Below are 11,945 nucleotides of genomic sequence, written 5' to 3'. Positions count from 1 at the left end.
AACTTAAACACGGTATATTTCTGAAATGATGGTACGTTGGGGATGTATGAATGCCCTGTCTTTGAGTCACTAACAGCGAGCACGCAGGCGCAGCAAAGAAATTGGAATACAAACAATACGTTGGTGTTCATTTCAAGGAGATTTAAGTATAGAAGTAAAAATTTCTTGCTGTAGTTGTATAGAACATTGGTGTGACTCTACCTGGAGTATTATGTACAACTTTGGTCTCCTTACATTAGGAAGGATACACTTGCTATAGAGGGAGTTCAACGGGAATTCACCAAATTAATCTGTGGGATGACAGGTTTGTGAGGATAATCGTCTTATGAAGAGAGATTGGCCTTTCTCCCCCCAGAATTTCAAAGAATAAGAGGTAACCTTGTTGAATATTCCTGTAAGGATGACACAATGGAGGGATGTAAGATGTTTCCCCTGGTTGATGAGGACCAGAACCAGGACAGATAACCTAGGATAAAGGATAGGCACTTAGATCAAGAGGGATTTCTTCACTCAGATGATGGTGAATCTTTGGCATTCTCTTGGAAACTTTATCATTGAAAATGTTCAAGTAAGAAATTGATAGGTTTTTGGAGACTACTGATGTTAAGGGATATAGAGATGGTAAGGGAATATGGCATTAAGGTAAAAGATCAATCATGATCTAATTGAATAGTGGGACAGGCTTGGTAGGCCTGAATTTTGTTCCTAATTAAATGGCTGTGATTTGATTCCCTCACCTTGTAGTGCAGAGGTAGTATCCCTACCTCTGGGACAAAGGATCAGGTTCAAGCCTCACTTGCCCCAGACATGTGCCATAACTTGGCTGACAGGGTTGATTAAAAATTCCTTGGGCTCTTCAGGATTAGAAAACCCAGTAGAGGGAAGGAATTAGGAGCTGCCAGTTCCTGCAGTTCAGTCAGTTTTACAGCACTGCTTGTAGCTCAGGTGAAAGGCTACTGTCCAAAATCTTTTGCCATGATCACCCATACTCCTTCTGAACCACTGTTCAGCTAAACAACCCCCGCCATACACCAGTATTTATCAGGTGACATTATAATCAATTCCTCCCTCTCTACTCACTCCCAATCCCAACCATTGTCTGTTATTTTGATCCTTCTCTCTACTCAAGATAGAATGTAGTTTCACTACAATCTCCAACTAATTATCCTTTAATTAGAAGAACTTGCAGTGTGTCAGCAAGTTCATCAACATTATCACCATATCTGATTTGGTCATCAACTGAAGTTCAACATGCCTTTACTTTCTTTTTGGGATCACTTGATAGCCATCAGAGCTGAAACACAAATGACACTCTCTTTAACTAATCCTGGCCTCAGAATTTGGATAGAGCAGTGTGATGGCCCCATCAAACTTCCAGTAGGGCAGTTACCACATCCAGGGATTCTAACTTTAGGCTTACTCAAAAGGAGAAACACGCCATTTTTTGAAATATAGTCTGAGGGAAAATCAGTGAGTAATCTAAAGTAATTTATGAGGATTCACCATGATGTGTGCTGCAACTTCCAAAAAGATAACTATTTGTTTTTGACATACCTCCTTGAAGGACTCTTCTCTTAATATCCACTACATTTCCTTCTGAATCCTTTTCTTGCATCAAACCAAAATCAATTGTGCACTTTTTCCCATTTTTCATGCAAACTATGGTTTTCTTTTTATCCAAGTAAGCTCTCTCAATTTCGTAGTTTAAACATTGATCATAAGGCTGCGCTGTTTCATCAGTCATAATTTCCCACTGGACAGTTTTCTTCAGCTGAATCTCTTCCTGCTTTCTAGTCTCTCTTTCCTTGACAAAATGGAGCATAGAGTTCACTTCTACAATGGATTCCAGAACATCCACATTATATCCCTCTATTATTATTTCCTTTTCCCGAATTTCAACTTTCAGTTGATACTTTTCGCAGAGATCTGTGATTCGTTGCCTCTCGTCATCTGAGAAACAACCTGCAACTGTGTTGGATATTTTTTGGCTGCTGCAGTTGCCTTTGATGAAATCTTCAACATCCTTCTGAACCTCAGTGATGTTATTCTTCGTCACACCATATATCTCAACTGTGGCAGTGAAATTCTTTGTTGCCCCCAGAATGACTGGATAAATAGGTCGAACTGCATCAATAGGTTTCAATGGAAGAACTGTTTGTGCTGAAAAAGATAAGATTTGTCTTACACAAGATAATACATACCTAATAAGTTCCATGAGCACACTTCCTAATAATATTTTCCACTGTAGAGAAAGGAATTCATTCTGTAAATATAAGAATGCGGTCAGAACGTTGGACTTTTACAATATGGGCCAGTTATCCATTGCCTTCTTCTCCCACTTAAACTAGCCTCCCAGGAAGGCTTAATTTCCATCTTGATACTACCTGTTATCTACCAAAATCTGGACAAATGACTTGCAGAAACCTGGGGAAAATGGCAAAATATCAATTACATCAGCTTTCTGTAATCTCAATGGCTCTTTTGCCAATGTAATGGTGAATGAATGAAAGAGCTACTGTTGAAATTCATTGACTAGATGTAATGCACAGAAAGTAAACTAGTGTTTAATAAATAGAAACTATGATTTGATATCTCAGCTTCTCAAAAGTCAGAAGTCACTAATTCTTAGAACATTAAGATTAAATTATAAAAATAAACTATCTGACTTTTGCTGAAAATAAAGAACTTTGTACATTTTAATTCTGCCCACTCTTTGTCTCCCCTTTCTTCTTCCTTGCCTGATGTTTTTCACTTTAAATTTAACTCTACTTTTTTTTTCCAAGTCACTTTTTGATCCCTTCCTGGTGTTAACAAGTAGGTTTTTAGGGTCAGGGAACGCCACAGTAAATAAGCCGAATCGTGGCTCTATGAAGGTTAATTGAGTATGTCCCCAGAAAGCAATCCTAACTTACCTGCAATACATATGAAGTTACAAGGGGGGTCTAGAACCAGCAAAAGTAGAAAGCTTACAATGTCTGCAGAAGTAATCACTACAGCATCTGTTCGATTCATGAGGTGTGAATTTGACTAACAGCATCAAAATATAAATAGATTTGTGCACCAGAGTAACTACAGATCTCTAACATCATGGTGTACCCTTCAAATCAATAAGAAAAATATTCTTTGACTAGATTCAAGTCCCGAATTTTCAGGTAATGCCTGGTAGATTCTTGCATAGAAGACATTTCATGGCTTCATCCCACTCTCATTGGATGCAACTTACAGAAAACAAGGGCCAATGATTACATTAGCTCTTCAGGGAAGGCTGTGACATAGTGGTAATGCTAACAGATCAAGAGTCCAGGCTAATGGTTGGGAAATATGGTTCAAATCCCACCATGGTAGATAGTGACTATTCAATAGTCTGGAATAAGAGCTAGCTTACTGACCAGCATGGAACCCCTGCCAATTGTTAACAGTACATCTGGCTCATTAATGCCCTGTCATGAAGAAAATCTGCTGTCCTTCTTGGTCCATCCTACATGTGACTCCAGGCCCACAGCAATTGGGCAGTTAGGGATGGGCAATAAATACTGGCATAGCCAGCGATGCCCGCATCATGTGAACAAGCTTCTTTTAAAAATAAATTGAATGTTTAATTCAATTTCTCCATTGCCATCCAGCTGCTTCCGCTCTAATCGATTCAGCTGCTCTCACAGAATCACTTGCAAAAGCTTCTCTTCCTGCCTCCTGTTCCTTTGGTGTTTTCTCCTCACTGTTTCCTATTTCTCACCCATCTGTTGCTTCTCACTCATATCATTCAAAAATACAGGCCTGGAACTTTGCTCTCCAGTCTGGTGGAGGGAGTGGGGAAAATACTCCCAGCTTGCTGAGACTGCCCTGGGAGAAACTCACTGAGTAGTGGGATCATCGTTTTGAGATGGTAGCCTGTCTGCCACACCTGGGCACACGTTAGAGGTAGTCACAGAGACTGCAGAATGCCAAGATTGCCTTTTGAAAAGGACTGCCTCATTTCATCCTAGTCTTTTTGGTAAACATGAATCCTCTGGCCCTGCCACAACCTCTCACCCTCCCACATCCCATACATCCCAACACAATTCCTCCACACATCCCCACTGGTGCTTTATAGCACATGCAAAATTGATACCAACACCAACCCCCTTTCCACCCCCATGGTCCCTCATTTCCCCTGTGCCAACTTAATGTCAAATCATGCCAACCCATGTAAACCCACCCACCATTCTTTGCCAATTAATTCTGTGTTAACTTGCCCACTATTCCCCCATGTTGTAATTAAAGAAAACAAAATTCCAAATATCTATTAGAACCTTCACTATATGAAAAAAAATCCCACTCATGAAATCCCATTCAACATATTTAAATGGCCTCAAGTTCTCAACTCCTCATATAAAAAAAAGCTGCATTCGCAAATGCACTTCAAAGACAGCTAATCTTTAAATGACCTCTATGAGCTGTCAATTAAACTGTGAATTCGTAACCCCCTAGTGAGATAATGCTAGATTGTGTATAGCAGCCAAGCATTAAGTAAGATATAATGACAGTCCTTAGAAGGACATGAATGTACAGCTATCATAACTGCTAAAACAATTTTTTAACGTCCCATTCTTGCAGGCAACCAGTTTTCTTATTTCATAAGGGGTTGGACATTTAAATACCTTCAAGGCTTGACAGTTGCACAGATTTTATCTGCCTTCATGAGTATCCACAATGACTCAAATCATTTACAACACCTACATTTTAGTGTAACATCACTACTCCAGTGAGGATGGAGTTTATTTGAACTCATTGCTGATACCAGCAGTGCAAAACATGTGCAATCACTCAACTAGATTCAAGATTATGGCAAGCACCTGGAGGATGATCAAGTTTCGAACAGTAGGAATGTTTGAAACGCTTCTCTATACATTGGCGAAATGAATCCAGCACCAATGGACTGAACAAAATAATCCTTATCAAAGACAGCGAAGGTTGAGCAAAGTCCACCACGTAATCACTTATTGCATCCAGAAGTGCATTGGCAATATCTTGAGGATTCAGTTTTGCTTCACCTGTACAAAAAGGAAGCAGATTTGTCTGGTTAAATGGATTGCAATCAGGAAGTTCAACAATAGAACAAGCTGTAAGGTTAAAGAAAATCTATTAACATCCTTATCTGATGCTTTTCTATCAATTGTTTCAATTACACTTTAATTTTCAATTATTACCGTAACTTTTCTTCCTTTCTTCCCTCCAGAGGTGGGCCATTGCCTTTTCTTAATCCATTTATGGGATGTTGGCTTCACTGGCTGGGTCAGGATTTACTGCCCATCCCTGGTTGATGGGGATGCAATTGGTGACACTGGAGATATAGCAATATATTCCTAAATCAGGATGTTGAGGGGCTTGGAGGGGATTTGCCGGTGGTGATATTCTCATGGAATTTGAATTCAATAAGTATCTGGAATTAAGAATCTAATGATGACCGTGAATTTATTGTCGATTGTTGGAAAAACCCACCTGGTCCACTAATGTCCTTTAGGGAAGGAAACTGCCATCCTTTCCTGGTCTGGACTACATGTGACTCCAGACCCACAGCAATATGGTCGACTCGTAACTGCCCTCTAGGCAATAAATGCTGCCTAGCCAGCGATACCCTCATCCCATCAATGAATAAAAATAAAATCTGCTACTCTTTTCCTTTCAGTTGGAATTGATCATGGGTTTGGTAGGTGCTGTCCAAGGAGCCTCAGAGGATTTCTGCAGTGCATCTTGTAAATAGTACACATTGCTGCTACTGAGCGTCGGTGGTGGAGGTTAGTGGATGCTTGTAGATGTGAAGCCAATCAAGCAGGCTATTTTGTCCCGGACGATGTCAAGCTTCTTCAGTGTTGTTGGACAGACTTTGGCAGCCAGGAAGTGAATTACTTGGTGCAGGAACTCTGGCCTCTAACCTAGTCATTTTTGCCATAATTAATATGGAGCTAGGACTGGCCATGACACCAGACGCTGCCAGTCTTGAATGAAGTTGCCATCTGGCTCAGTGCATTCTCGGCCATCTTGAAAAATGACCAGCTGTGTAGGAAAAAGGTCAGCAATGTTTTCTATTTGCTAGTGTGAGTGCCACTATCTTTTCTGTGCTATTTTACACTCACCCTATCGCTGCTACTGCACCTATCTTCCAACAAGATTCATGCTTCATCACTCTCACTATTGCAGTCAAGACCTCATCCACTCTCACCTACCCAATCTCCCCACACCCCTAACCCTGCATGGCCTCTGCACTGCTGACTCACTCACTTGGGACACTTTTCCCATTCCTGCACAAGCAGGTAACAGCAGTAACAGCCATTTTTGCCTCACTCAATCGCTCCCTTTCTCTCATTTCAGGAGAAAACAGTCCATGCTTCAAGTGGTTGACCTGGCCATAGCATAGCTTCTGGACCGATATCAGAGGCTTCCCTTCACTACTATGCCAAGGCCCCCTAACTGACTGGCATCTTCCTGGGCTTCACTGAAGGCTAATACCTTTAGACTTTGAGATATGGACACGTGCTTATGGCAGATGCAATATGTTTGCTTTATAAACATCTGGCACATAGTACAACAAGATTTACCCCCCTTTGAAAAATGGGAGAACACTGTTGGGTCTAGCGATCATAATTCTATTTGTTTCAAAGTGGTTGTGGAAAAGGATAAGCCTTCCATAAAAGTTAAAGTTTTTAATTGAAGTAAGGCAAATTTTAATGGTATGAGACAAGAACTTTCAAAAGTTGATAGGAGTAAACTGTTCGCAGGTAAAAGAAGGTCTGACAAGTGGGAGGCGTTCAAGAGTGTGATGACGAGAGTTCAGATGCATTATGTTCCTGTTAGAGTGTAGAGTAAGGCTGGTAAGATTAAGGAACAAAGGATGAAAAAGGATATTGAAGTTCTAGTCAAGAATAAAAGAGAATCTTATTTTAGATATGGACAACTTGGTTCAATTGAATCCCTTAATCAATATCACGAGTGTAGGGACATGCTTAAGAAAGAAATCAGAAAGGCAGAGGGGATATGAGAAGCTTTGGCAGATAAGGTTAAGGATATTCCAAAGAGATTCTACAAATACATTAAGAGCAAGAGGGTGACCAGAGAGAGGGTACTGCCTCTTAAAGATCACGGACATCGTTTTTGTGTTGAACCCCAGGAGATGGGAGAGATACTAAGTGAATATTTCGTGTCAATTTTTACTATGGAAAAAGAAATGGAGTCTAGAGAACATAGGGAAATAAACTTTGTTGTTTTAAAACAGTTCACATTACAGAAGAGGAAGTTTGGGAGGTCTTAAAGAACATAAAAGGTGGATAAATCTCCAGGACCTGATCTAATGTAGCCCAGAATATTTTGGGAAGTAAGGGAGGAAATTGTGAGGCCCCTTGTAGAAATATTTGCATCATCTATAAGTAAGGGCAAGGGTGGATGACTGGAGGGTGGCTAATGTTGTACCTTTGTTTAAGAATGGTTGTAAGGTGCAAATGGGGAACAATACACCTGTGAGTATGACTTCGGTTGTAGGTAAATTCTTGGAGGTGATCATAAAGGATAGGATTTATGGACATTTAGAGAGGCAAAAATTGAATAGGGATAGTCAGCATGGTTTTGTGCAAGGAAGATCATGTCTCACAAACTTGATTGAGCTTTTTGAGGAAGTTACCAAAAAGGTTGATGATGGCAGAGCAGTAGATATTGCTTATTTGTATTTTATTAAAGCCTTTGACAAGGTTCCGCATGGTAGACTAATTTGTAAAGTTAGTTCACATGAGATTAAGAGTGAGCTTGCCACTTGGATTCATAATTGACTTAACAGCAGGAGACAGAGAATAATGGTGGAAGATGAGATAACACAGTGTGGAGCTGGACGAACAGGGTAGGCCAGGCAGCAACAGAGGAGCAGGAAAGTTGACGTTTCGGGTCGGGACCCTTCTTCAGAAAGGTTGCTTTTTGGCCTGTGACCAGTGATGTTCCACAGGGATCGGTTCTGGGTCCTCTTTTGTTTGTCATTCACATAAATGACTTGGATGAGAATACAGAAAGCACTGATAGTAAGTTTGCGGATGACACCAAAATTGGTGGCATAGTAGACAGTGAAAAAGGTTTTTTTGAAGATTACAAAGGGATCTTGATTAAATGGGTCAATGGGCTGAAAAATGGCAAATGGAGTTTAATCTGGATAAATGCGAGATGTTGCATTTTTGTCGAACAAACAAAGGGTAGGGCTTATACAATTAATGATAGGGCCTTGGGTAGTGTTGTAAAACAGAGGGACCCTAGGGGTGCAGGTACATCATTCTTTGAAGTTTGTGTTACATACAGAAAGGATGGTTAAAAAGGCATTTGGCAAGCCTGCCTTCATTGCTCAGTCCCTTGAGGACAGGAGTTGGAAAGTCATGTTGAGGTTGTACAGGACGTTGGTGAGGCCTCTTCTGGAATACTGTGTCCAATTCTGGTTGCCCAGTTATAGGAAGGATATTATCAAGTTGGAGAGAGGTTAGAAGAAATTTACTGGGATGTTGCTGGGTATGGGAGGTTTGAGTTATATGGAAAGGCTGGATAGGCTGGGACTTTTATCACTGCAGCATAGTAGGTTGAGAGGCAACCTGATAGAAGTTTATAAAATAATGAGGTGTATAGATAGAGTTAATGGTAGTTGTCTTTTTCCTGGGATGGGAGTTTCAAGACTAGGGGGCACATGTTTAAGGTGAGGGGAGTGAGATTTAAAAAAGACATGAGGCAAATTTTTTACATAGAGGATGGTTCGCGTGTGGAATGAACTTCTCTGAGGAAGTGGTGAATGCAGGTACAATTACAACATTTAAAAGACATTTGGACAGATACATGAATAGGAAAGGTTTGCAGGGATATGGCCCAGGAGCAGACAGGTGGGACTAGTTTAGTTTGGGATTAATTTCGGCATGGGCTAGTTGGACGGAAAGATCTGTTTCAGTGCTGTATGACTCTGTGACTGATGGCTGCGAGCAAGCCTGCAAGGCAGTAGAACAGTGCTATGAACGTTTAAGCTCTGGCTAATGGGGAAATGCATTTAAATGCAACCAAATACAGAAATTCCCTGAACTCCAAGTAGATGCTAAGTGAATGATCACTGAGAGAGCAAACAAGTAGCCTAAGCAGCCCTGAGATGCAGCCTGTTCTAATCCATTAGCCAAGAGCCTGCCCCTGTGTGCAAAGTGTCCTTGCAGCAGCATTGCAATGAGAGGGGCTAGTATGTTCCAAGCAATGCCCCAAGGAGCAGAAGTGTACTGTAAGTGCATTGGAGATGTGCCATGTTGGAGCAGAGAGGTTGGCATGAGCCAGATGCCAGTGTTTGTGGATGTGTATACAGCTGTTGTACATGGGACATGCCCGAGAGTTTGGAGTCCACTGTCGAAGACAGAGGTCTGAAGGAGCAAATAGTGAGCTGGAGTCTTAGGAACTCCCAGCAAATCATTCCTATCCAGCAGATAGCAAAATTAGTGAAGTGAGATTAGGTAAGAACAAGAGACAATCCCCATTAACATGCCTCTCACCTCTCACTAGTAAGAATCTCTCGTCAGCATTCAGAACCCAGTGGGAAAATGTGACTCATTGCTTTCAATTCTGACTTTTTACATGATTCTCACAAATTTCTCACCATAGCCCACACAATTCAGGGCTGGGAAGATTCCACTTGGGAATTTTGCTGCTTTATAAAATCCAAATTTCTCTATTTTGAAGCTCTCTTTCTCAGCTGCCTTTATCCATCATCCTCTAGTTTCCTCTAAAAGTTAAGATGAATTTTGTTTACACCATTATTTCTGCGGTGGCAGGGGGTTGAGCGGCCACAGTATCAGGATAGGGTGAAGCTAGTGCCTGTTGTTGTAGGTTGAGATAGAGCTTTCCAAACAGTAAGGGAATCGAGAGTTATGGAGAAAAGGCAGGAAAGTGGAGTTGAGGATTATCATGAAAAGTAGAACAGAATTGATGGGCTGAATGGTCTACTTCTGCCCCTACATCTTATGGGGTCTTGCAGAGATCTACCTCCTACTTTTGCACCCAAACCCCTTACTGTATTCTGCACCTAGAACACAATCTCTTTCCTGCAGTATCCAACCAATTCTTCCCCATGATTACAACGGTGAGCTGCCAGCAACTCAATGGCTGGTGGTTTGGTGGGGCTGAGGACACAGTGGGACATGTGGGGGCCATTGCTGCCACTGCCCTAAAGCCCAGGAAAGACCTCCTGTGGCATATAAGAACCTAAGGGGCATTTAACTCAGTCAGGTCTCCCTTACTGAATCACCATTGGTTTTCCACCAGTTGAGAACATTAGCACATTGAACTACATTCTTTTGGTGCTGATCTTAAATATATGTCGTCTAACTATCAACTTACCAGTCAGAAGAAATAGATTTTCTCCGCTTCAGTTGATCAAAATACTTTGTAATTTTTAACATATCTATCAGATATTCTATTAATCCTGTCTGCTTCAATGAAATGAGTAATTGATGGGCCAGTGATAGAAAAGTCCTGCATGTTGGTTGATTGATGTTATTCTGTAAATCTGTCAAAGTCATACAGTTGTTTGACTCATCTGTTACAACATTGGCATCTACCCAACGCTGCAGAAAATTGCCCAGGTATGTCCTATACACAAAAAGCAGGACAAATCCAACCTGACCAATTACCATCCCAACAATTTTCTCACAATCATCAGTTAAGTGATGGAAGGGGTCATCAACAAGCAGCACCTGCTCAGCAATAACCTGCTCAGCGATGCCCAGTTTGAGTTCCACCAGGGCCAGTCAGCTCCTGACCTCATTACAGCCTTGGTTCAAATGGCCAAAAGAACTGAATTCCAGAGGTGAGGTGAGAGTGACAGCCCTTGATAACAAGGCTGCATTCGATCGAGTGTGGCATCAAGGAGCCCTAGCAAAACTGAAATCAATGGGTAATAGGGGCCAAACTCTCTGCCTGTTGAAGTCATATCTGGCACATAGGAAAATGGTTATGGTTGTTGGAGGTCAATCATCTCAACTCCAGGATATCTCTGCAGGAGTTCCTCAGGGCAATGTCCCAGGCCCAACCATCGTCAGCTGCTTCATCAATGACCTTCCCTCTATCATAAGGTTAGAAGTGGGGATATTTGCTGGTGATTGCACAATGTTGAGTACCAATCGTGACTCCTCAGTCCATTTTTAAAGCAACAAGTTCTGGACAATATCCAGGCTTGGGCTAACAAGTGGCAAGTAACATTCACACCTTATAAAAACCAGGCTATGAGCATCTCCAATAAGAGACAATCTAACCACTGCACCTTGACATTCAATGGTGTTACCATTACTGAATCCCTCACTAACAACATCCTTGGGGTTATCAATAGTCAGAAACTCAACTGGACTTGCCACATAGACACAATGGGTACAAGAGCAGGTCGAGGCTAGGAAGCAGCAAGCAACTCACCTTCTGACTCCCCAAAGCCTATCCATTGTCTACAAGGTTCAAGTCAGGAGTGAGATGGAAACCTCCCACTTGTCTGGACAGGGGGTAACTCCAACAACATCCAGGTCAAAGTAGCCTGCTTGATTAGCACCACACCTACAAGCATCCACTCCCTCCACTGCCAACAGTCAGTAGCAGCAGTGTGTACCATCTGCAAGATGCACTGCAGAAATTCACCAAAGATCCTCAAACAGCACCTTCCAAACTGATAATCACTTTCTTCTAGAAGGACAAGGTCAGCAGATATATGTGAACACCACCATCTGCAAATTCCTGTCCAAGCCAGTCACCATTCTGACTCAGAAATATAAGGCTAACTGTCTCAGTACAGGAAGTTGGATTCTTTAAAGGATGCAAATCAGCTGGGCTTTGATGACAATTTGACAGCTTTACAATCATTTTTACAGGCACAGAATGTTTTTAAGATCAGGATACTTTTGTTATCAGTTGTATTAGGAAAAATAGATACAGAA

General features: G+C 41.5%; 1 protein-coding gene across 1 annotated transcript in view; it reads right to left on the bottom strand.

The window, feature by feature from the left end:
• Window positions 1-1,074: 1,074 nt before the first annotated feature.
• LOC109923655 overlaps window positions 1,075-11,945 on the bottom strand; it is a 64,248-nt gene continuing 53,377 nt past the window's right edge. Inside the window, exons 11-12 of the mRNA XM_048599247.1 lie at window positions 4,833-5,030; window positions 1,075-2,160 (exon numbers count right to left, since the gene is read on the bottom strand). Coding sequence (XP_048455204.1) covers window positions 1,490-2,160; window positions 4,833-5,030 — 869 coding nt within the window. The 3' untranslated portion in view covers window positions 1,075-1,489. The remainder of the gene's footprint in view (window positions 2,161-4,832; window positions 5,031-11,945) is intronic.

The sequence above is a fragment of the Rhincodon typus genome, chromosome 7 (assembly GCF_021869965.1).
Source record: "Rhincodon typus isolate 14 chromosome 7, sRhiTyp1.1, whole genome shotgun sequence".
Classification (NCBI taxonomy): domain Eukaryota; kingdom Metazoa; phylum Chordata; class Chondrichthyes; order Orectolobiformes; family Rhincodontidae; genus Rhincodon; species Rhincodon typus.
Note: the sequence above shows the minus strand (reverse complement) of the source record. Positions and strands in the feature narration are given on the sequence as shown.